General features: G+C 35.4%; 1 protein-coding gene across 1 annotated transcript; it reads right to left on the reverse strand.

The window, feature by feature from the left end:
• Positions 1-4,414: 4,414 nt before the first annotated feature.
• LOC134377310 (olfactory receptor 1165-like) lies at positions 4,415-5,359 on the reverse strand. Its single transcript, XM_063095967.1, has one exon. The coding sequence runs from the start codon at positions 5,357-5,359 to the stop codon at positions 4,415-4,417; it is 945 nt and encodes a 314-aa protein (XP_062952037.1).
• Between the last annotated feature and the right edge of the window lie 22,363 nt (positions 5,360-27,722).

Genomic DNA, 27,722 nt, shown 5'->3' on the forward strand with positions numbered 1-27,722 from the left:
TTTTACTAGTGGGTTTTGATTTTTTGAGTTTTTAGGGCAGTGGTAGTTATTTTTCAGGTACCAAACGCAGTACGTCCTTGAGAATTTTATGTAAGGGTGGTCATGTGGTAGTGAACTGCCACAGTTTTTGTTTATCTGAGTAATATACTATTTGCCCTTCATTTCAGAAGGATAGCCATGTGGGCTAGAGTATTCTTTCTGTCTTTTAGTATTTTGAATATACCATCCCATTCCTTTCTGGCTTTTAGGGTTTGTGATGAAAAGTCTGAAGTTAGTCTGCTTGTGGCTCCCTTAGAGGTGATTTGGTACTTCTCTCTTGCAGCTTTTAAGATTATCTCTTTGTGTTTGAATTTTGCCAATTTGACTATAACATGTCTTAGAGAAGACCTTTTTGGTTTGAATACAATTGAGGATCTTTGAACTCCCTGAATCTTAGGATCTGTGTCTTTTCCTATAAATGGGAAGATTTCTGCCAGTATTTGTTGAATATGTTTTCAACGCAATCTCCTTTTTCCTCCCCTTCTGGAATACCCATGACTCAGATATTTCAGCACTTAAGGTTGTTTGATATCTCTCTTAGATTTTCTTCAATGTTTTAAATTCTTTTTTCTTTCTTTCTTTTTTTTTTTTTTTTTTTTGTCTGCCTGTGTTATTTCAAACAGCCCATCTTTAAAGTCAGAAGTTCTTTCTTCTGCTTCTGCAAGCCAGCTGGTTAAACTCTCTGTTGTGTTTTTTATTTCATTGAATGAGTTCTTCAGTTTGGCAAGCTCTGCAACATTCTTTTTCAGGGCATTGATTTCCTTGTCCATTTCTCCTTTCAGGTCCTGTATACTTTTCCTCATTTCATTGTGTTGTCTAGCTGAGTTTTCTTGTATCTCATTTAGTTTCCTTAGAATTATCATTCGAAATTCCTTGTCAGACATTTCAAGGGCTTCTTGTTCTATAGGATCTAGAGATTGCGAGTTATTACCCTTTGGTGGTGTCCTTTCTTGATTTTTCATATTTTTGGTATATTTCTTTGATATTTAGTCATTGTGACAGGGAATTTCATGGTCCTGTGTCTCGACACTATTGTCTGGCTAGGATCCTGCCAGGGCTGCCAATTTGGCACAGCTGCCGCAGTGTCTGCTTGGTCGCCCACTGTTGCGTCAGGTGTGAGGTCACCTCAAGTCTTGGGCCTCTCTGGGAAGGCACCCCTCTGGTCACTGCACCCTTGGCCCAGCTGTAGATGCAGTCGGGCAGTGGTGGTGAAGCCTATCTACTGGGTCATGCTCTGGCACAGCAGGGCACATGGTCTCCACCGATCCTGGACACCTTTGGCTGGGTGCCTCTCTGATCAGTGCACACTCGGCCGGGCTGGGTATAGAGTCAGGTAGCAGCAGCAAGGCCTACCTGCTGGGTCGTGCACTGGCACTGCAGGGTGCGTGGTTTCCACAGAACATGGGCCCCTCCAGCTGAGTGCCTCTCTGATCAGCGTGCACTGGGCCCCTGCCTTCTGACTAAGCACTTACAGAGACTCCTTGAAACCTTGTCTTAATGCTGACTTTTTGGATTTATAAACCAACAAGTGTGTTAATATTTGAAATTTCACATGATTAAGCCTAAATTAAAAGGATGATTTCTAGAAATGGATCTCAGACCCAGAGGTATGATGTTGTAAATTTGAACACATCTATTCACTGGAACAAAACTAAATTTATCTGTAACAATTTGCAGCCTGTCATCAAATCTACCACTACTAATTGCGGGCACAGAGCATCAGCTTTGTGCCACACATCCAGTGACATGGGAGATTGGGTGGACGTATTGTGAAATTTATGAATTTTGTCTCATGTTTAAAAAAAAATTCTTTTCAGGAACCTATTATACTTTTATTGGGGCATAACCATGCAGGTTAAGAATTTTGAGATGCAATCCTCAAGGCAGCTGGATTAAACATGATATCAGTGAAGGTTCACGAACTTGGATTGGAGAAAGTACCCCAAGAAATGTTAAATCATGCTCTGTCTTACAGAAATTAAGCACCCTTTCCACAGACTCTAAACCAAGTTTGAAACAAGACATGATGTGGTTGAAATTTAGAGAAGTCTGACTATTTTCATTTCTTTTGTTGAGTCTTCATTATCAACATTTCTACTGTCCATTCCTTATATTAAAGCTCCTGTCCTCACATCTAATGATTACTCTTCAAACCAAGTCACTGAAACACGCCACAGCACTAACCATCATAGTCAATTCTATATTTCAACATTTATCTTAGGATATCCACTATTAGTATTGACTTTTCTTATCATTTCTTTTCCTAATAAATATATTTCTAATTCTGGAGTTCAAAGAAATAAAAAAAGCTGGTTTACTGTCATTCACAGTATAGACTTTCAAATATTTTAAGACACTTCACATGGTCCGTTTGCTTTTTTCTTGGAAAATATTTTTAGTTTTATTTGTTTGTTTTATTTACTTTCTCTTGCTGCTTACTAAATGCAACAGTTGCTCTACTCAATATTGTTGGTGTAAAATGACCAGCTTTCTTAAATCTTCTTTAAAGTTATATTTGTATGGAAATGTTATTCATGTGAATGTTCTGAAGATCATGGGACATTTATAAAAGTCTGATGTCCTGGTGTGGTGCGGCCAGTCATGATTCTGGTTGTTTTGTTAAAATAATTCTCTGTGCAATTGCAATAATTAAATTTCCTTGTTAGTTGCTGAAATTTTATCAGGGTTTTAACCATGACTAGTCTAGGGTTTTTTTTTTGTTTGTTTATTTTTTATGTGACATTTTTTGTTGTGGTTCTTTATCTAAAAGTGTTTTCAATCAATTTATGTGAAAGATTTTAAATACCCTTAAATAAAGTTTTCCAATAACTTTAACATCAGTGAATGAAACTAAAATATCCAAAACTCTAATGAAGAAATTAATGAGCTACTGAAACTGCTAGACATGATCAAAAAGAGAAGAAATTCATTACATGAGACTGAATAACCGTTGAAGGTAATGTTTTTATGACTTTTATTTAAAACATTGTTGATACTTTACTTAAATGTTTCATTTTCTGGTTTAAGAAAACTTTTCCTCTGAAGCTATTTATTCTCTATAGAAATGTGGTAAAATATATTTTCATCAACCAAGGTAAAAATATTCATATTTGTCATATCTGAAACAAAAAAATAATAATATGTTTATTCAGAGAGTATGTGATATAAGTGTTGGAAATACAAAATAATCTACAAATAAATTATAAAATTAAAAAGAGGTTTTGTTTAAGTTGTTAGAAGAAAAGAAATATAAAAATATATTGTATGAATATCTAAAAACACACATTTTACTATAAACATGAAAGGTAGGATTGAAAATTCCAAGCACTCCCTAATTTATTTAATAAAAAATTATAAAAACTTTAAAAAGAAAATATGATAAAAACTATATTGTAAGACTTTTAGTAAATCTAAAAACACAGAAAGATACAGTAAGCTTATGATTTAGGGGATTTGGTGATATAAATTTGCCATTTCTTCCCAATGTATAGATTGACTGTAATTCTATCCTTAATCCAAACAGGGATGATGCTAAAATTAGTTTGGAGAAGTGAAGGCCCCAAAATATTTTTTCACCATACAAGAAAAATATCAAATTTTCAGGGGTTGTTCTACCGCATATCAGAGCTTATTATTTACAGGTGCTTCTGACTCTAAAATAAACATAAACATATATAAAGTCTACACATTCACCATACATATATGAACTCTTACTTTGTAAAAAATAAAACACTAAAGAAGTTACAAGGGAGTAACTTTTCAATAAATATTGTTGAGAAAAATACCTTCATAAGCTAAAATACAAAATAAGTCTATTCTCCTTTTACATCAAAAATCCATTTCAGGTTGATCTTAGAAATCAATGTAGAAATCAATGTAAAAAGACAAAGTAAAATCTAGGATATAAAACAAAAGAAAATAGAATATAACATAAAAGACAGAAGAATGTATGGAATTTGGGACAAATAGCACATAAAATATGAGACTATTATGTTGGAGAAAAGAAATATTTACTAAACAGCATATTAAAAGCACTTCCCTCTATTAAGGAACACTTTGCTAAATTGTGCAATAAGAAAAATAAGGAAATCAGTACACCTAAGTACATTAACAAGACAGTGAATAGACACATCACAATTGGGGAGGAAATATAGTGCATGTGTGATAAAGTGGACTGTATATTCAGAGATTCAATTTATACAAATTTCAAGTGGAGGTCCCATTAAAATTTATATTTATGGGCAATTTTTTAAAGTGCTGATAACGTTCTGTCTTTTCTTTCCTGGAGAAAGTAACATCGAAAATTAGTATTCAAAAGTACTTATCTAAACAGTGTCGTATTTCATGAAGTTCGTGTATTTGCTCCTGTGAGTGATTACATTGAGTGAGAAAGCACTTTTTTGTGGATTAACATCTTGATGGCCTCCTTCACATCTTTATTTCTAATGCTGTAGATAAGAGGATTTAGCATAGGGATCACAATGGTGTAAAACAAAGTGGCTACTTTAATGAGGATCCAGGAGCCCTTAGATTTGGGCACACAGTAGAGAATGAGAAGAATCCCATGGAAAATGGTGATGGCAGTCAGGTGGGAGGCACAGGTGGAGAAGGCTTTCCGAAAAACACCCTTAGAAGGTATCTTGATGATGGTGACAACTATGAAGGCATAGGAGGTGAGGATTATCAGGAGGCTACAAGCCTCATTGAATGTACAAAGGACTAACATCACCATTAGGCTGAAGTGCGTGTCAGAGCAGGATACAGAGAGGAGGGCAGAAAACTCACAGCAAAAGTGATTTATGGTAGATCCACAGTAGGATAGTTCCAAAAGGCAGTATGTGAGAGTCACGGAACAGAGTGCACCCCATATGTAAGTTCCAGCTACCAGGAGAGCACAGAGCTTTGGAGACATAGCAACTGTGTAGAGCAGGGGGTTACAAACAGCCACAAACCGGTCATAGGCCATCACTGTTAACATGAACACTTCTGTAATCACAAATGTGCAGCCGATAAAAAATTGAGTCATGCAACTCAAGAAGGACACAGTCTTGGTTTTCACAACCAAGATCTCTAAGAGTTCAGGTGTAATTGCTGAGGAATAACAGAAATCGAGGAAAGATAAATGACTGAGGAAAAAGTACATCGGGGTGTGGAGTTTGGGACTGACCCTGATGATCAAAATCATTCCCAAGTTTCCAAAGACAGCGACTGTGTAGATGGCCAAGAACAGCAGGAAGAAGGGCACCTTGAGTGGTGGGAACTCTGAGAAGCCCAACAGGACAAAAGTGGCTCCAGCACTCTCATTTCTCTCAGTCAGCATTGTCGTTCCTCTTGTAGGAAAATCAGATATTTCATCCTGAGAAGCCAGACATAACAGAGACAGTAGGAATGAGGGAATGGAGGCAGCTCCCAATGACTCACCATTCTTGTGTGGATTGTAAAATACAAGGATTCAGGTTTTTGTTTTTGTTTTTTGTTTGTTTGTATGTTTGGGGTTTTTTGATTTTATTTTTCCCCATTTGAACCTCTCTTTGGCCACTTACTGGCTTCTTAAATATGGATTACTTTCTTTACCCTTCACTGATTCATTTCCATATTTTTAAAACAAGAAAGGAGATTATCCCTAACGTTCTTTTACAGATTATATACATATTTGTGCTTACTGAATGCTTACAAAATTTCTGACCCTGAGTAAAGTTTAAACAATTATCATTTAATATATGAATTTCACTTACAGTTCAGTCATTGACAAAGAAAGCATAAGAGGAATCAAAGAATCACAGTAAAATACAACTTTTTTCATGGCAATAGGACAGACTAAAACAGATGCACATACAGAGCCTGCCAATGGGGATATTAAAAGTATGTTTCTATGCTGGTATTTCACTTTTTAAGACAGTGATGAGAACATTGTAGTAATAAGTTTCCTCAGTTAAACTGGTACTGAGCTGTCATTCCCAATTCCATATGATGATTTTAAAGTGTTAGCTTTTCTACTAATAATCTAAAGGAAATATGAAGTGTTGCAGAGAAGGAAAAGGAAATGTTCTGAAAACAATTACACAGTAGAGTGTTGTATATACTAATTACCCTGATTTGAGCATCACATATTGCACACGGGTATTGATATTCAACTCTGTACCCCATAGATATGGCCAATCAATAAGTTTCCAAAAAATGTTATTTAAAAGAAAAAAAAACTAAATGAAAGACAAGAAGTGGAAAACATAATCAGAGGCACGTTAAAAACAGCTTTCTTTCCTGATTCCCTTCTAACTTTTCCACCTGTCACACTTTTCTAACTGGATCTGAAGCCATCAACAGAAAATCTTTATTTTCTCTTTCTCTGTCTGCATCTGATTCCCTTTTAATACCAGATTCCCACTGTTAGAAAGTCATTTGGGGTAAAGTGAAAGAGATGCTCAAAATGTGCTGCTGTATTTATTCCCACCCCAACACCCATTACTCAGCAGGTAACACTGGATCTTCAGTTAGTCTGCCTTCTCCCGCCTGTAACAGTGATACTATTTTCACTTTATTTTGGGGATGGTGCTCAAATCATTATAAAATTTTTAAAATGACGTTCTTACAAAACCCTTAAAATCTAAGCACTCTGTCTGGATTTCCATAATATCTAAAGTCGGAGCACATCCAGACCCTTCACTGCTCCTCCCTTTATTTTCTCACTCCTGCATTTTTTAAATCCTTTTCACACACAAAACTTGTTCTTTTGTTATATAACGAGTTCAACAAAGTATCTCTTCTAACAAGGATGACCTCTTTTTCCATCAAACTCTAAGCACTATTACCTTTTAATGTCAAATTCCAGGCAACACTGTTCCGGAAATCCTTGATTAATCCAGATTTCACAGTTATACTGCTCTGATTTGCTACCACCTACATGGCCTCAAAATCACAATTATTATACATAGTTTTGCATATTTATCTACACTTTCATAAGTTCTTCATTCTTCTGCTAAGATTTTTTTAATTGAGGACAAGTAACTAATATTACTGTAATATTCTCCAAAGTGATGAAAGCTTATTAGAATATACATGGAAGGTGCAAAGACAAATCCACGTTAAGATTCTTAAAGGTATAGGAAATTGAGATCCATACCTTGTATTCTTATTCTCAAATTAGTCAGATGTATACCACTGGACTGCTAATAAGATCACACAGATGTTTCTATGCCAAAATTATTGTATTTCTCATTTCAGGTATTTTTCACCTAAGAATTAAAATATAACACTTAGATTAGGAACTCTCAGAAGCCAAATATCCTTTATAGACCTTTTTGCTGAAGGCTACTTTTATTCAAATAATAAAATTTTCAGGCAATCTTTTCTCAAATCATAACTTTTTATAAAAATTGTTCTAATTTATAATAGGTAACAGGATTTTCCTTTAAAGAATATGCCACTAAAGTTATAGAGAAATTACATTTTCCCTGATTATAAAATGAAAATCATAGACAGCATAAGAAACTCCTAAATGTGAGTCAGATTTGGACACTGAATTTAGGTACAGTGCTATATGTTTTAAAACTAAATGCATGACCTTGGGGAATCACACCCTAGAGAATCTTGATAGGGGTTTGCAATGAGCTACTATCAAGACAATTAGAAGAAAGTCCTTCTTCCTAATTAAGAATATCATTAATTTTAAGAGATTGTATCATATGGGAAGGTTGAAAAAATTGTTTATCTGGTTTTAGAAAAATAGGAATAACATTAATCATACAATTTAATTCATTATGTATTTGTTAAAAATACAAAACTGACAAAATTCACAAACTGAAAGTCACAGTCCTATTTCAATAAACCAGACCTAGTACAACTAGTGAGTTCTGCTGCTCCAGTTTCTCTTCTATTCCCAGCTTTGAAAGTCAGAACTTTTTGTAAAGAACTTACTCAACAACATTCTGTATATCGATCGACATGATAGTGTGCCCTTGTCATTTAACATTCTATAGTAATGTTTCATTTTTTAATTAAAACTCATTTTGAACATACATTTTTTAGTGAGGCAATTCATAGGTTTATTGAATAATAGAGTGTATCAGTTTTCTGTTGCAGTATTTCTATCTGGAATTATATCAGGACTCTATGGGGATATATACTTACAGATTTCTGTTAAAGTGCATGATTTAGACAAATTGTCCTAAGTTATATTTTATGAAAAATTGTTCTACTTTAGTTTTTTAATTATACTTTTACTGAATGTAAACAACAAGACATGAATTTAAATTTTTTCAACCCATTGAAGATATCTTCTCACAATCGTGTCTTCCATGTTTGCTGATGGGCAATCAGCTGTCACTCAAATTGCCACTTTGAAGGGAGATTAGAATTTGTTTCTATTGCTCTTTTTAATGTAATTTTCTTTTTCATTTCTTGTGTTTTCTACCCTTTTACTATTATGCTGCTTAAAGATATGTATGTAATTTGATGCCCTTTAATTCTGGATAATTTTTAACAATCATCCCTTCAAATATTATTCCTTCTTTATCATTTTTCTCAACTTCTGTCCAATTAAATGTTTGTCCAACCATAATTCTTTAATAGAATTATTACAGCAATAGATAACCGTAATGCTGATGAGCCTATATAGGCACTTTGTTTATGACAATATTGGGATTGCAGAGCAATAAGGAGAGAATGGATTTGTTTTTTAGTAAACAGCATGTTGCAGTGGAATATTAGTATGAGTAAAATTAAAGTGGTTAATCAGTGTTGGTGGTGATCACCCCTCTGCTGTGCTGGGTTTGACTCAGAACATATGCACTCACCTTCCCATATGTTCTCATTTCAGGACCAGGTGGAAGGGGCACTTGCTACTGGTAGTGTTCGGTTCTACAGGTAGAAAGCATAAGCACATGGAGAAAACATTCAAACCACATGGGATCATTAAATCTTTTTCTATAGTTTGCAAGACTTTCACACAATATCTTGATAGTGACAACTATAATAGCTAGAATGATCAGGAGGCTATAAGCCTTATTTAAGGTATGAATGAATAAACATGCCATGTGTCTATGTAGGACTCAGAGTAGGATTCAGTGAGTACAGAAAGTGCATTGTTATTTATGATGTTACATCCACAGTAAGATAGTTCCCAAAGGGAATATTTGAGTGTCAAGGAACAGAGTCCACCCCATATGTGAGTTTTAGCTACAAGGAGACCAAAGAGCTTATGAGATATAGCAACTAGAGTAAAGTGGGGGATTGCAAACAGTGACAAAGTAGTCATAGAAAGTCAATGCTAGCATGAACAATTCTATAACCACAGATGTGTACCCAGTGAAAAATTGTGACCTACATGCTTTGAAGAAGATACATTTGTATTCTCCAAGTAAGATTTGTATCAATTTATGTGTGGATACATTGGAATGAAAAATATTCAATGAAAATAAATGGCTGCTGAAAAGTACATGGATGTATGAAGACTGAGATTGTTCCACATGACCACAGTTATGCACTAGTTCCCCACCCAAGTAACTGTGTAGATGTGTAAGATCACCAGAATGTTGGGTGCCTGGAGGTGTGGATAATCTGAGAAGACCAATGAGATGAATGTGGTCGCAGTGCCCTGGTTTCCCTCATGAGGTCCAATGGCCCATGATTTAGAAAGGAAAGAGTAGATATAACCACATTTATTTACTTTTTCTTTTATTGCTTGTACTTTCAGGGTCTTATTCATAATGTCTTTGTCCAGTCCTCTTATCTGAAGGGTTTTCTATGTATTTTTCTTTAGTAATTTTTTGGCTTCAGGTCTTATATTTAAGTCTTTAATACATTTTTAGTTGATTTTGTTATATGCTGGGAGGTACAGGTCCAGCTTCATTTTTCTGCATATGAATGTCTAACTTTCCCAGCACCATTTATTGAAGAGGCAGTCTCTTCCCCAATGTATGTTCTTGCTGGCTTTCTCAAATATCAAATGGCTGTAAGTATGTGGGTTGATTCCTGGGATTCCTATTCTGTTCCATTGATCTGGGTGTCTGTATTTATGGTAGTACCACACTGTTGTGGTTAAAATAGCTTTATAATACAATTTGAAGTTGGGTAGTGTTATGCTTCCAGCTTTATATTTTTTGCTCAGAATTACTTTGGCTATTTGAAGTCTTTTGTTTTGCCATATGAATATTTAGATTGCTTTTTCTATTTCTGAGAAGAATGTCAATGGTATTTTCATCAGGATTGCATTGAATCTACAGATGGTTTGTGCAGAATGGACATTTTCATGATATTAATTCTTCCCATCCAAGAGCATGATATGTCTTTCCCCCTTTTTTTGTCCCCTTTAATTTCATTCAGTAGTGTTTTTTAGTTCTCATTGTAGAGATTTTTCACCTCCTTGCTTAATTTAATACATAGCCATTTTATTATTTTTGTGATTATTGTAAATAGACTTGATTTCTTAATTTCATTTTCTACTAGCTTGCCATTGGAGTATAAAAATGCTATTGATTTTTAGGTGTTGATTTTTTATCCTGCAACATTACTGAAATTGTTAATCATCTGTAAGACTTTTTTGGTAGAGTCTTTAGGTTTTTCTATACATAAGATCATGTCACCTATAAACAAGGACAGTTTGACTTCATACTCTCCAATGTGGGTTTTTGGTTTTTGTTGTTGTTGTTGTTGTTGTTGTTGTTGTTGTTGTTGTTTTTACTTAATAATTTATCATTTATTTATTTTATGGAGTTTTTTACTTTATTTTGTCAATATACAATGTGGTTGATTATTATGGCAAATTACTGAAACCTCCCTCCTTCCTCCCACTCCCCATCCCTCTCAACAATGTCCTTTCTGTTTGCTTGTTATATCAACTTCAATGAATTGTAATTGTTATAGCTTCTCCCCCCCATGTTTAGTACATTTATTTATTTATTTTTAGCTCCCACAAATAAGTGAGAACATGTAATATTTCTCTTTCTGTGACTGACTTGTTTCACTTAATATAATTCTCTAGGTCCATCCATCCCATTGAAAATGGCAGTATTTCATTCTTTTTTATAGCATAGTAGTATTCCATTGTGTAGATATACCACATTTTCCATATCGACTCATCTGGTGATGGACATTTGGGCTGGTTCCAAATCTTAGCTATTGTAAAGAGTGCTGCAATAAACATTGGGGAACATGTACACATTTGACTTGATGATTTCCATTCCTCTGGGTATATTCCCAACAGTGGGATAGCTGGGTTGTATGGTAGATCTATCTGTAACTGTTTGAGGAACCTCCACACCATTTTCCATAGAGGCTGCACCATTTTGCAGTCCCACCAGCAATGTAGGAGAGTTCCTTTTTGTCCACAACCTTGCCAGCATTTATCATTCACAGTCTTTAGTTTATTAGCCATCCTAACTGGGGTGAAATGGTATCTCAGTGTGGTTTTGATTTGCATTTTCTGAATGCGGAGTGATTTTGAGCATTTTTTCATAAGACTGTTGGCCATTCGTATATCTTCCTAACACTTCACCTTAAAGAATTAGAAAAACAAGAACAATACAAACCCAAAGTTAGCAGATGGAAAGAAATAATTAAGATCAAAGCAGAACTTAAAGAAATTGAAACTCAAAAAACAATACAAAAGATCAATGAATCAAAAAGTTGGTTTTTTGAAAAGGAATAAAACTGATGAACCATTAGTGTGACTAACTAAAAAAAGAAGAGAGGAGATGCAAATAACAAAAAATAGAAATTAAAAAGGTGATATTACAACTGATACATCTGAAATACAAGGAATCATTCGAGACTACTATAAACAACTATATGCCAACAAACTTGAAAATTTGGAGGAAATGGATAAAGTTCTGGACACACACAAGCTCCCAAAACTGAGCCAAGAAGATGTAGAAAATCTGAACAGACCAATAATGTAAAGAAGATTGAAGCTGTTATCAGAAGTCTCCCAACAAAGAAAAGCCCAGGATCAGATGGATTCACAGAAGAATATTACCAAATGTTCAAAGAGGAATAGACACCAATTCTTTACAAACTATTCCAAGAGATTGAAACAGAGGCAATTCTTCCAAACTCATTTTATGAAGCAAAAATCATCCTGATACCAAAACCAGGTAAAGATATAACCAAAAAAGAAAACTACAGGCCGATATCCTTGATGAATATAGATGCAAAAATCCTCAAAAAAATACTAGCTAACAGAATACAGCAACACATATGTAAAATTATACACCACAGTCATGTGGGATTCATCTCAGGGATGCAAGGTTTGTTCAACATGTGCAAATCAATAAATGTGATATACCATACTAATAAGATCAAACACAAGGACCCTATGTTCTTCTCTATAAATACTGAAAAAACATTTGATAAAATTCAACATTCGTTTATGGCAAAGACCCTCTATAAGTTATATATAGATGGAAAGCATGTTGACATATTTAAAGCCATTTATGAAAAACCCACTGCGAATATCATCCTTAATGGGGAAATCGGAAAGCTTTTCCTTTAAGAACAGGAACTAGACAAGGATGCCCACTCTCACCACTCATATTCAACAGTGTTGGAAGTACTAGTCAGAGCAATCAGAGAAGAAAAGGAAATAAAAGGCATCCAGATGGAAAAAGATGAAGTCAAACTGTCACTCTTTGTAAACGACATGATCCTATATATTGAACAGCCTAAAGCCTCTACAAAAAAATTCCTGTAGTTGATAAATGATTTCAGCAAAGTAGCAGGATACAAAATCAACACAAAAAAATCAGTAGCATTTCTATTCTCCAATAGTGAACATGCAGAAAGAGAAATCAAGAAAGCTAGCCCATTTACAGTAGCCACCAAAAAAAAAAAAAAATTTAGGAATTGAATTAACCAAGGATGTGAAAAATCTCTATGATGAGAACTACAAGCCACTGCTGAGAGAAATTAGAGAGGATACAAGAAGATGGAAAAATATTCCAGGCTTTTGGATTGGAAGAATCAAAATTGTGAAAATGTCCATACTGCACAAAGTGATATACAAATTCAATGCAATCCCTATTAAAATTCCAATGACATTTTTCTCAGAAATGGAAAGAACTATCCAGTCATTTATATGGAATAACAAAAGACCATGCATAGCGAAAGCAATGCTGAGCAAAAAGAAAAAAAAAAAAAAAAAAGCTGGAGGCATAACACCACCTGACTTTAAAATATACTACAAAGCTATAATAACCAAAACAGCATGGAACTGGCATAAAAACAGACACACTGACCAATGGAATAGAATAGAGAATCCAGAAATCAACGCACACATTTACTGCCATCTGATCTTTGACAAAGGCACCAAGCCTATTCACTGGGGAAGGGACTGCCTCTTCAGCAAATGGTGCTGTGAGAACTGGATATCCATATGCAGGAGAATGAAACTAGATCCATACCTCTCACTGCATACTAAAATCAACTCCAAATGGATTAAGGATTTAAATATACACCCTGAAACAATAAAACTTCTTAAAGAAAACATAGGAGAAACACTTCAGGAAATAGGACTGGGCACAGACTTCATGAATACGACCCCAAAAGCATGGGCAACCAAAGGAAAAAAAAAAACAAATGGGATTATATCAAACTAAAAAGCTTCTGCACAACAAAAGAAACAATTAACAGAGTTAAAAGACAACCAACAGAGTGGGAGAAAATATTTGCAAAATATACATCTGACAAAGGATTAATATCCAGAATATATAAGGAACTCAAACAATATTACAAGAAGAAAACAAGCAACCCAATTAAAAAATGGGCAAAAGAGCTAAGTAGGCATTTCTCTAAGGAAGATATAAAAATGGCCAAGAGACATATGAAAAAATGCTCAACATCACTCAGCATCCGGGAAATGCAAATCAAAACCACATTGAGATACCATCTAACCCCAGTTAGGATGGCTAAAATCCAAAAGACTCTGAACGATAAATGCTGGCGAGGCTGCGGAGAAACAGGAACTCTCATACATTGTTGGTGGGACTGCAAAATGGTGCAGCCTCTATGGAAAATAGTATGGAGGTTCCTCAAACAATTGCAGATTGATCTACCATACGACCCAGCTATCCCACTGTTGGGAATATACCCAGAGGAATGGAAATCATCAAGTCAAAGGTATACCTGTTCCCCAATGTTCATCGCAGCACTCTTTACAATAGCCAAGAGTTGGAACCAGCTCAAATGTCCATCATCAGATGAGTGGATATGGAAAATGTGGTACATCTACACAATGGAATAGTACTCAGTTATAAAAACGAATGAAATACTGCCATTTGCAACAACATGGATGGACGTTGAGAGAATTATATTAAGTGAAACAAGTCAGGCACAGAAAGAGAAATACCACATGTTCTCACTTATTGGTGGGAGCTAAAAATTAATATATAAATTCACACACACACACACACACACACACACAAAACTGGGGTGGGGGGGAAGAAGATATAACAACCAGAATTACTTGAAGTTGATATGACAAGCAAACAGAAAGGACATTGTTGGGGGGAGGGGGGAGGGTGAAGGGAGGGAGGTTTTGGTGATGGGGAGCAATAATCAGACACAATGTATATTGACAAAATAAAATTTAAAAAAATAATAATAAATAAAAAATTTAAAAAATGGATGAATTCTAAGAAAAATAAAGTAAAACTGACTCAAGAAGAAATTCAGCTTATACTTTTCCTAACAATTTGAGAGAAAGTATTCATAATTTATTTTTTTTATTTTTATTTTTATTTTATTTTTATTTTTTTTAATTTTATTTTGTCGATATACATTGTGGCTGATTATTGCTCCCCATCACCAAAACCTCCCTCCCTTCTCCATCCCCCCTCCCCCCCAACAATGTCCTTTCTGTTTGCTTGTCGTATCAACTTCAATAATTGTAGTATTCATAATTTAAAACATCTCTATGCAATGAAAAAAAGAATTCATAATTTTAAGAATTCATAATCATAATTTTAAGAATTCATAATTAAAATGTTTCCATACAGTGAAAAACTTTGAGAGAATTCATAATTTAAAATGTTTCCATGCAATGGAAAACTTTTCTATTTTTTAGTTAATTCTAAAATTATGCATAATTTGTCTTTGGGTCAAATAAGAAGACACACTTCCCAGTTCATTTTACAAATTTGATATAATTTTGATGCTGAAAACAAAGATAATACAGTGAAATACAGTAAAAATAATTCAGAACAATGTCATTCATAAACATAGAATTTCAAATTCTAATTAAAGTTTAATGCATTATAGTAATCAACATATAAAAAAGGATAACTTAATATATCATGTTAAAATTCGTTTTCTTGGAAAAAATATCTGGTTCCATATTAGAAAATTTAAAAATTGTAAGTTGCCATATTAAGATCTTAAATGGGATAAGTCACATAATTATTCAAAATATGAACAAATAAGCACTTTGAAAAAATACATCAATTCACCAAAACCAAAACATTACCAAAAAATAAATAAATAAAATAATTCAGATGATTTTTCTAATTAGAAAAAAACTACCTACAAAAAATTATAGAAGACTTTTTAATATAAATAAATAAATGCTTTCCTTGCAAAATCAGAAAGGCAAGGATTCCCACATTTACTAGGCTTATTCCATATTATATTGAGAGTGTCATCAAGATGGCGGCGGCTGCGGCGGCTGGCGTGGAGTAGCTGAGGTGGAAAAGTAGGCCACTGGGCCTCAGGCAGCCGGTAAACTTGTGGACATTCCTCTCGCCATCTCTTAAGGGAGGACTGCTGCTGCTGGACGGTCATGGGGGGTGACCGCCACTTTGCCCCCGGCAGGAGAGGCTGCCTCATTTACAGGCAACAGCTTTGAAGTGTGGAGCAGGAAAAGAACTGTTTCTTAGCTGCAAAAGCGAGTCTCGAAACAGGGAACACGGCGCCAGGGCTGCTGTGGATGCAGCCAGGATCCCGGAGGCTGGGGCCGCACTGAAGGCGGCCAGCTGCCCTATTCAGGATTCGAGGTTTCAGGCCGGCATTAAAGAAGATTCCTGGGAGCACCCGAGCTGCGCTGCGACTGAACAGCCTGAGGCGGCAGCGGCTGAGATCGGGGAAGGCGGCAAACCAGAGACAGAGTGAGCGCCCGACCTGGCACAGCACTGTGAGTGATCCCTGGCACAGCTCTGTTCGGGGGGTGGATGCCCACGCGGCTCCCGCCTGCACCAGCAGCCCACTCACTGCACGGTGCAGCCTCCATTTTCCCAGGTGCGGGCAGCCCCGCCCCCTCGGCCATCACTGAGCCCTCAAACTTGCTTGGCCTGGCGCAGGGCTTTCTGGAGCCTGCGAACCGGCCTCCCGTCCCACTCCCTCCGCGGTTCTCTGGTGGGGCTGGTGGCGGGGGGCATCCCAGACCAGTGTCGGGAGGGCAAGAAAGTACGGGCGGGCCGACTGTCACTCCACCACACCCTGGACTCCGGCCCCAGGTAAACTCCCTGTTACTGGGAGGCAGATACCATCTCTGCGGCCTCCAGTATGGAAAAAAGCCTAACGAATTTCTGGTTGGGAATAGTGTGGTAGGAGAGTTCCCAGGTCCACTTGAACCTGCTGGAGAGCAGGCTGCAGGTGGGCGCTAGACTCGGTTTATACCGGGGGTGATAAAAAGGTGAACAAGACTCGAGAAAGATCTACATAGTGCTACAAAGGCACCCAGAGAGATCGGTCGTCTGTGCCTAGCAGAAACCTGGTAGACTTCCTGGGCGAGGCGGTGCCGAGCAAGGTCTTGAAGGCCCAACTGATAGACGAGGGGTGCAGAAGACACGCCCCAGCCCAACACAGTGCGCACAGAGGGGAGAGACAGCGGCCAGGGAGGCGGAGACTCGACAGAAACCACACACCTGGTGGGGTCGCCACTGCACGATCTAACAGCCTGGGCCAGAGCACACGGAACAGGGAGAAGTCCTGCACAGGAAGTGAAAGCTCAACAGAGATCACACACCCTGTGGTACGTGATCCACCAGCCCAGCAGAGTACAAGCTGACCAGAAAGGCGGCTCCCCGGAGAAGCCCAAGACCCGAGGCAACCACACACACAAGGCACTAGAGGCCAACTGAGCAGTCACGGAGGCAGCCATACGAAATTGGCAACCATAGCAACATCCTAGTTAGTCATTAGCCTCAAACCGGTGGACTGTGAAACTCCCTGCAACAATGAATAAACACCAAAAAAAAAGATACCAGAAATACAAAAAAAAAAAGAAAGTACACCACCAAAAGTTAATAAATCTCAAACGCTAGATTCTATAGAACAAGAAGCCCTTGAAATGACTGACAAGGAATTTCGAGTGATAATTCTAAGGAAACTGAATGAGATACAAGAAAACTCAGCTAGACATCATGATGAAATGAGGAAAAGTATACAGGATCTGAAAGAGGAAATGTACAAGGAAATCAATGTCCTGAAAAAAAATGTAGCAGAACTTGCTGAACTAAAGAAGTTATTCAGCGAAATAAAAAACACAACGGAGAGTTTAACCAGCAGGCTTGTCGAAGTTGAAGAGAGAACCTCTGAACTTGAAGATGGGCTGTTTGAAATAACACAAGCAGACAAAAAGAAAGGAAAAAGAATCAAGGACATGGAAGAAAATCTGAGAGAGATATCAGACAACCTTAAGCGATCAAATATCCGAGTCATGGGTATTCCAGAAGGGGAGGAAAATGGAGATTCCATTGAAAACATATTCAACAAAATAGTGGCAAAAAACTTCCCAGGTATAGGAAAAATCACAGATCTTCAGATCCAGGAAGCTCAACGATCTCCAAATGTATTCAACCCAAAAAGACCTTCTCCAAGACATGTCATAGTCAAATTGGCAAAACTCAGAGACAAAGAGAGAATCTTAAAAGCTGCAAGAGAGAAGCGTCAAATCACCTATAAGGGAGCCCCAATCAGGTTAACATCAGACTTTTCATCACAAACCCTAAAAGCTAGAAAGGAATGGGATGATATTTTCAAAATACTAAAAGACAAAGATTGCCAGCCAAGAATACTCTACCCTGCAAGGCTATCCTTCCGAAATGAGGGGCAAATAGTATATTTCTCAGACAAACAAAAACTGCGAGAGTTCACTACCACACGACCACCCTTACAAGAAATCCTCAAGGGAGTACTGGGTTTGGTTCCTGAAAAATAACTACCACTGCCATAAAAACCCAAGAAAAATCAATACCCACTAGTATAATAAAAATGGCATTCATGAAGAGAAAACAAGCTAACAAAAACACTATCTGCAACGCAAGGAACCAACAAACACAGAAACCAAACAGTAAATCAGAAAGCAAGGAACAAAAGACACCTAGGACAACCAAACAACCAATAAAATGCTAGGAATAAATAAACACCTTTCAATAACAACTCTTAATGTAAAAGGCTTAAATTCCCCAATTAAAAGACACAGACTGGCTGACTGGATCAAAAAGCAGGACCCAACTATATGCTGCCTACAAGAGACACACCTCACCCATAAAGATTCACACAGACTAAGAGTGAAAGGATGGAAAAAGATTTACCATGCAAACAGAAAAGAAAAACGAGCTGGAGTAGCTATTCTTATATCTGACAAAATAGACTTTAAACTAAAAACCATAAAAAGAGACAATGAGGGACACTACTTAATGATAAAAGGACTGATCCTTCAAGAAGACATAACAATCATAAATATGTACGCACCCAATGTTGGAGCAGCCAGATTTATAAAACAAACTCTATTAGACCTAAAGAAGGAAATAGACACTAATACCATAATAGCAGGGGACCTGAACACCCCACTGTCAATATTAGATCATCTAGGCAAAGAATCAGTAGAGAAACACAAGATCTAAACAAGACTCTAGACCAATTGGAATTGGCAGATATCTACAGAACATTCCACCCAACAACCTCAGAATATTCATTCTTCTCATCAGCACATGGATCATTCTCCAGGATAGATCACATATTAGGTCACAAATCAAGTCTCAATAAATTCAAAAAAATTGGAATTATCCCATGTATCTTCTCAGACCACAATGGATTAAAACTAGAAATTAATAACAAGCGAAACTCTGGAAATTATACAAACACATGGAAATTAAACAGCATTCTACTTAATGACATATGGGTCCAAGAAGAAATCAAGCAGGAAATCAAAAAATTTATTGAAACTAATGAAAACAATGATACATCATACCAAAACCTGTGGGATACTGCAAAAGCAGTATTGAGGTTGAAATTTATTGCATTAAACGCTCACTTCAGAAGACTGGAAAGATGGCAAATGAACAACCTAACACTTCACCTTAAAGAACTAGAAAAACAAGAACAATCCAAACCTAAAATTAGCAGACGGAAAGAAATCATTAAGATCAGAGCAGAACTGAATGAAATTGAAAACCAAAAAACAATTCAAAAGATCAACGAATCAAAAAGTTGGTTTTTTGAAAAGATAAATAAAATTGACAAACCATTAGCATGGCTAACAAAAAAAAGAAGAGAGAAGACTCAAATAACAAAAATTAGAAATGAAAAAGGCGATATTACAACTGATTCATCTGAAATACAAGGAATCATTCGAGACTACTATAAACAACTATACGCCAACAAATTTGAAAATCTGGAGGAAATAGATAAATTTCTGGACACACACAAGCTCCCAAAACTGAACCATGAAGACATAGAAAATTTGAACAGACCAATAACAATAAAGGAGATTGACGCTGTTATCAGAAGGCTCCCAACAAAGAAAAGCCCAGGACCAGATGGATTCACAGCAGAATTTTACCAAACATTCAAAGCGGAATTGACACCGATTCTTTACAAACTATTCCAAAAGATTGAAATGGACACAAATCTCCCAAACTCATTCTATGAAGCAAACATTATCCTGATACCAAAACCAGGTAAAGATATAACCAAAAAAGAAAACTACAGGCCAATATCCTTGATGAATATAGATGCAAAAATCCTCACTAAAATACTAGCAAACAGATTACAGCAACACATACGAAAAATTATTCATCACGATCAAGTGGGATTCATCCCAGGGATGCAAGGTTGGTTCAACATACGCAAATCAATAAATGTGATACACCATATTAATAAACTCAAACACAAGGACCATATGATCATATCTATAGATGCTGAAAAAGCATTCGATAAAGTTCAGCACTCATTCATGACAAAGACCCTCTATAAGTTAGGTATAGAGGGAAAGTATCTCAACATAATTAAAGCCATATATGCCAAGCCCACTGCCAATATCATCCTGAATGGGGAAAAGCTGAAAGCTTTTCCTTTAAGAACAGGAACTAGACAAGGATGCCCACTCTCACCACTCCTATTCAACATAGTGTTGGAAGTACTAGCCAGAGCAATCAGAGAAGAGAAGGAAATAAGGGCATCCAGATTGGAAAAGATGAAGTCAAACTGTCCCTGTTTGCAGATGACATGATGCTATATATCGAACAGCCTAAAACCTCTACAAAAATATGCTGGAATTGATAAATGATTTCAGCATAGTAGCAGGATACAAAATCAACACACAAAAATCAGTAGCATTTCTTTTCTCCAATAGTGAACATGCAGAAAGAGAAATCAAGAAAGCCTGCCAATATACAATAGCCACCAAAAAATTAAAATACTTAGGAATTGAGTTAACCAAGGAGGTGAAAAATCTCTATAACGAGAACTACAAACCACTGCTGAGAGAAATTAGAAAGGATACAAGAAGATGGAAAGATATCCCATGCTCTTGGATTGGAAGAATCAACATAGTGAAAATGTCCATACTACCCAAAGTGATATACAAATTCAATGCAATCCCCATCAAAATTCCAAAGACATTTTTCTCAGAAATGGAAAAAACTATTCAGACATTTATATGGAACAATAAAAGACCACGCATAGCCAAAGCAATGCTGAGCAAAAAAAATAAAGCTGGAGGCATAACACTACCTGACTTTAAGCTATACTACAAAGCTATAATAACCAAAACAGTATGGTACTGGCATAAAAACAGACACACTGACCAATGGAATAGAATTGAGAATCCAGAAATCAACCCACACACTTACTGCCATCTGATCTTTGACAAAGGCACCAAGCCTATTCACTGGGGAAGAGACTGCCTCTTCAGCAAATGGTGCTGGGATAACTGGATATCCATATGCAGGAGAATGAAACTAGATCCATACCTCTCACCATATACTAAAATCAACTCAAAATGGATTAAGGATTTAAATATACACCCTGAAACAATAAAGCTTCTTAAAGAAAACATAGGAGAAACACTTCAGGAAATAGGACTAGGCACAGACTTCATGAATACGACCCCAAAAGCACGGGCAACCAAAGGAAAAATAAACAAATGGGATTATATCAAACTAAAAAGCTTCTGCACAGCAAAAGAAACAATTAAAAGAGTTAAAAGACAACCAACAGAGTGGGAGAAAATATTTGCAAAATATACATCTGACAAAGGATTAATATCCAGAATATATAAGGAACTCAAACAACTTTACAAGAAGAAAACAAGCAACCCAATTAAAAAATGGGCAAAAGAGCTAAGTAGGCATTTCTCTAAGGAAGATATACAAATGGCCAACAGACATATGAGAAAATGCTCAACATCACTCAGCATCCGGGAAATGCAAATCAAAACCACATTGAGATACCATCTAACCCCAGTTAGGATGGCTAAAATCCAAAAGACTATGAACGATAAATGCTGGCGAGGCTGCGGGGAAAAAGGAACTCTCATACATTGTTGGTGGGACTGCAAAATGGTGCAGCCTCTATGGAAAATGGTATGGAGGTTCCTTAAACAATTGCAAATAGATCTACCATACGACCCAGCTATCCCACTGTTGGGAATATACCCAGAGGAATGGAAATCATCAAGTCGAAGGTATACCTGTTCCCCAATGTTTATTGCAGCACTCTTTACAATAGCCAAGAGTTGGAACCAGCCCAAATGCCCATCATCAGATGAGTGGATACGGAAAATGTGGTACATCTACACAATGGAATACTACTCAGCTATAAAAACGAATGAAATACTGCCATTTGCAACAACATGGATGGACCTTAAGAGAATTATATTAAGTGAAACAAGTCAGGCACAGAAAGAGAAATACCACATGTTCTCACTTATTGGTGGGCGCTAAAAATTAATATATAAATTCACACACACACACACACACACACACACACACACACACACACACACACAAAACCGGGGGGGGGGGAGAAGATATAACAACCACAATTATTTGAAGTTGATACGACAAGCAAACAGAAAGGACATTGTTGGGGGGGGGGGGAGGGAGAAGGGAGGGAGGTTTTGGTGACGGGGAGCAATAATCAGCCACAATGTATATCGACAAAATAAAAATTTAAAAAAAAAATAAATAAATAAATAAAAATAAATAAAGAAATAATAAAATAAATAAAAAATAAATAAATAAATAAAATAAATAAAATTAAAAAAAATAAATAAATATGTGGTTTACCTGTTTAAGGACTTGGCAAAAAAAAAAAAAAAAATATTATATTGAAGTTTCTACTTTGTTATCCAAGCAAGAAAAATAATTTTATAAAATATTATTGGAAACAAAAAAATAGTATATTTAATCAAAGAGAATGTGATATACATATTGAAATTACAAAATAATCTACAAATAAATTATAAAATTAATTAGAAATTTTGTTTGACTTGCCAGAAGAAAAATCAATGTAAAATATATTGTATTAAGAACTAAAAACACACATTTGACATAGACATGAAAAGTAGCATTGAAAAATACTACTAAGTGGTTTATGTAATAAAATATTTAATGAAAATATATGCAAGAATTTTACAGAAATAAAATATGATGAAACTTTTATGATAAAAATTGAAGTAAATATACATAAACAGAAAGATATAGTAAGCTTATAATTTAGAGAACTTGGTGATACAAACTTGCCATTTCTTTCCTAATGGATCTTTAGAATGACTATAATTCTAACTTAAATACAAATATGGAAAATGCTAAAATTTGTTTGGAAGGATGAAGGCCCTAAAATATCTCAATCACATTGCAAAAAAATAACAAATTTGTGTTTGTCCTACTACATATTAAAGGTCACAAGTAATTGGTGCTTCTAATTATAAAGCAAATAGAACCATAGAGTGTAGACATTGAGCCATGGATACATGAGCAAGTTACAAAAAAGATAACACTGTACAGCGCTATATAGTGGACTGACATTTGAATAAATATTGTTGAGACAAGTATACATTCATAAGTTAAAATACAAAATCAGTTCATTCTCATAACATACCAAAAATAAATTCCCGATTAATCATAGAAATGAATGTAAAAATCAATGTAAAATGTCAAAGTAAAATCTAGATTGCAAAATAAAAGAAAATAGAATATAAAAGACAGAAGAGTGTACAGAATTTGGGACAATATACTGCATAAACTATAGGACTATATTATTTTTAAGGAGAGATATATTATTTAAATAGGCTACTAAAAGCTCAGTATATAAAGGGACAATTTGAAAAACTGTGCTTCACTAATAATTAGAAAATCTGCGCACCCAAATATACAATCAGGAGAGGGAGTAGAAAAATCAGTCTGGAGGAAATTCAATACATCTATGACATACTGGAATGTATGCAATCAGATTTAATTTACATGAAATTCAAATAATGGCAACATTAAAATTTATTCTCTCATAACCTATACTTATAGGTTGCAGCTGAAAGAAATAAAAATGTTCTGAATAATACAATCTCCACAATGGATTTTTTGTTGCTAGTGAGGAGGGGCAGGCATAGAGACTAGAAAACATCTTAAGGACAATTTGTAAAGTGTTGATAGTATTCTGTCTTTTCTCTCCTGGAGAAAGTATCATAGAGGATTATTATTCACAAATATTCATGTAAGTAGTTGTCATATTTCATGATTAGATAGAGAGAAAGAGAGAGACAAGAAGGGAAGAGTACACGTAGAGGTAACATATTCACAGGTTCCAAGGATTCAAATATGGACATCTTTTAAAAAATCAATATTTAGTGTAGTACATTCTGAGAGAAATATAACAGATTTTCCATTTATTTTTGCTTTACCCACAGATGACTTTGAAAGCATAGTAGGATTTAATAATTATGGATGTATATGTTATCTAATTTTCTGAATGAATTTTAAGCAATTATTAAAAGAAAAAGTTAAGAACTACCAATGCAATATATAAAGCACCTTTTAAAAAAACAACTAAGGTAGTGTGTGCATCTGTATGTATGTGTCTGTGCATATATTATTACACTGAGTTAGAAAGCAATTTGGTGTGAATTAACTGCCTGACAGTCTCCTCCACATCCTTATTTCTAAGGCTTTAGATAAGGGGATTTAGCATAGGGATCACAATGGAGTAAAACACAGTGGCTACTTTAATGAAGAGCCATGAGTCCTAGAACAAAAAGAGTCCCATGGAAAATGGTGATGACAGTCAGGTGGGAGGCACAGGTGGAGAAGGCTTTCCAACGTCCACCAGCAGAAGGCATCTTGATGATAGTGACAGCTATGAAGACATAGGAGGTTAAGAGGACCAGGAGGCTACACGCCTCATTCAGTGTAGAAACGACTAACACTATCATTTGGCTGAAGTGTGTGTCAGAGCAGGAGACCAAGAGGAGGGCAGAGAACTCACATCAAAAGTGATTTATGGTAGATCCACAGTAGGACAGTTTCAAAAGAGAATATGTGAGTGTCGAGGAACACAGTATACCCCATACGTAAGTTCCAGCTACAAGCAAAGCACAGAATTTACAAGACATATCAACTGTGTAGAGCAGGGAATTACAAACAGCCACAAACCGGTCATAGGCCATCGCTGCTAACATATTTGCTTCTGTAATCCTCAAAGCAAATGATTGATTGGAATAGAAGTCAGAATCTCTCTTTTTGACCCCTGCCACACCAGTCTGTAAAATGTTATTTCTAGAGAACTGTATACATGTTTTTGGCCTTATACCTTCACTTTCAGCAGTAATCTTGCTTTTCATCTCAAAATGTATTACATTGCTGTTAGACACTGCCCATAACTTGATGTAGTTAGCTGATGTTCTCATTAAGATATTTTTTTTTTCATATTTTCAAATTTTATTCTATTCTTTCTGTAGTCTATATGTCCTACTCAGTGGAGATCATCTATGATGCCATTACCAGTAGCCTTCTCAATCTAATTTGACAATAGACTTCTAAATCTATGGTTATTCATCTCTTTCACATTTTGTACAATTAGTCTTTTATTGAATGTTCTTTAGAGCCTGTTTGGTAAATAAATTGAATGTTATAACCAACGTAACTATTACTTAGAACTTCCAAATGAATTATTTATTGATATCATGTTATATATGAATACATATATATATGCTGTATATATATATATATATATATATATACATTCAGTAAGGAATTTGAAAAAAAATACATGCAGAAGATAATCTTGCTGTAATGTTTTCAAATATAAACGCTGCCATATTTTAGGCTATTTTCTTCATTTCACAGATATTTTATTGAAGTGAAAATGCTAGAGATCATGGTATTTTGGTATTTTTACAAGGTTTTCAATCATACACTTTCTTTCTTTATTATAATAGAAACATTAACCTATCGAAAAAAATGTTAAGAAGAAACCACAGAGAAAAGAAAACAAAATCAATTAATAATCATACATCTATGATAATATTTATGTTTGATGTGTACTTTGTCCAATTATTCAACTTTATGTATGTGTATCAGTAGTTACACCTATAAGTCTATTTATCTATCTTTCAGCCATCAATGGAGAAATACATAGAAATAAATAAATAGGGAAAAGGTGCATTTATTATTAAATATGTTGAACTCAATATATAGGTTTTATTGCCTCTCTCCTCCCTCATAATTCCGATAATAATAGTAGTAATAATAAATTAATAATTCAAATAAAGTCATATCATTAAAGATGAGGTAAATATTGACATTATCTAATATGATATTTTTATAATTCCAGAAGCGTACAAAGGGAGTGAAGATGTGTAGACTGATACAGCAGAAAAAGCCTAGCTACAGCTAAGGATGCCTTGAAGCACAGATCTAATGAACAGATAACATAATTTTTAGAGTGTGTGAGAGGTTCTTGCTACAAAAGCATGCAGTAATATGAACAAAATAAATCCAGAACTGTTTATAAAGATTTAAAGGGACAAAGATCACCATGGTCTACTCAGGGGTAGGAAAAAAATGGCGTAAATTGTTCTACTGCATAATATGATTTATTTCAAAGCTATAATAATTAAGAATATGTGCAATTGCAAATACTTTAATTAAAGATACTAAAGAGTCATGAAACTGAACTAGGTAGATTGAGTGATTGAGTCCAATTATGCACTATGTCTATGTGTCCATAAATTTTTCATACTTCACTACTGGTGAAATGTATTTCTGCACTCTTGGATTAGATCTCAGCCATGTAACATGTTTGATGATATGCTGGAAAAAGAGAGAGTGTGGCAATTCATAGCTTAGGCTTTAAGAGATTGCAAACATTTTCCTTGGGGTTCTTACTTTGTGACATTTCCATAAATAGCAAACTAATCTCAAGATGGTGAAAGACACATGGAGCCATACACACAGAACTGTAATATGAAGCAAAACTATGCTAACCTCTACGCCCTGAAATGGAGCCACTTTAGGTGACCTGTAGGCCTTTTAAAAAATTATCTTTCTTTTAAGCCATTGGTTTTGGCATAGTTTTAAAAAGTGTTTGCAGCAATAGCTAAAAGTAATGCTTATAACATATACATGGGCACTTAGTTTATAACAAAGTTGTGGAGATAGTGCAAACAGAGAATAGATTTGTTGTCAGTAATAGCATGGGCAATGGAATATTCACATGGTAGAAGTGAAGTAGGAAGTGAATGCTGGTCTTGACTGTAGCTCTACTATGCTGGGTTTGACCAAGATTGGCCCAACTTCCCATATGCTCTCATTGCAGGGCCCAGGGTTAAGGAACAGCCACTATTGGAGATATGCTGCTCTACAGGTCGAAAACATAAGCTCAAGGAGAAACAAATTCAAACCACACAGTTGTATTTAAAGCTCCTTCTGTGATGCAGATTACAACACCTTTACTCACTGTGCATTATTCAATGCAAGTCACTTTGGAATTATCCTCTCTCTGCCTACAGGGAAGCATGACAAAGAAAAACAGAGAACTAATCATGTTGAACAAATAAAACAATCTGTCATAGACCAATCCACAGAAATAATTGGAAGTAACTCTTGGAGAAAAACTATAAAAAGCAAAATATAGTATTGAATATAATATAGAAGAACGGCTTTTTGAACTCAATTGTAGATAAATAATCTTAAGCAATTACAAAAAAATTAGAAAAGAAAAATATTTTACTAATTTACAATTCAGATTTGCTCTTTATCAAAGGACATTAAGGATGTAAGTAGAACCAAAAATCAAATATATTTTCAAGATCTATTAACTGACAAAGGAATAATATTCACAGTATACAAAAAAATTTTCAAATAAATAAGTAAAGACAAATAATTAAAGGCAGGTTGGTAAAATGGCATATGATGGCACTTTACAAAAGAAAAAAATCAGTAAAATATTAAAATGTGACTTACCTCAATAATTAGATA

This window comes from Cynocephalus volans, chromosome 4 (genome assembly GCF_027409185.1).
Source record: "Cynocephalus volans isolate mCynVol1 chromosome 4, mCynVol1.pri, whole genome shotgun sequence".
Taxonomy (NCBI): Eukaryota; Metazoa; Chordata; class Mammalia; order Dermoptera; family Cynocephalidae; genus Cynocephalus; species Cynocephalus volans.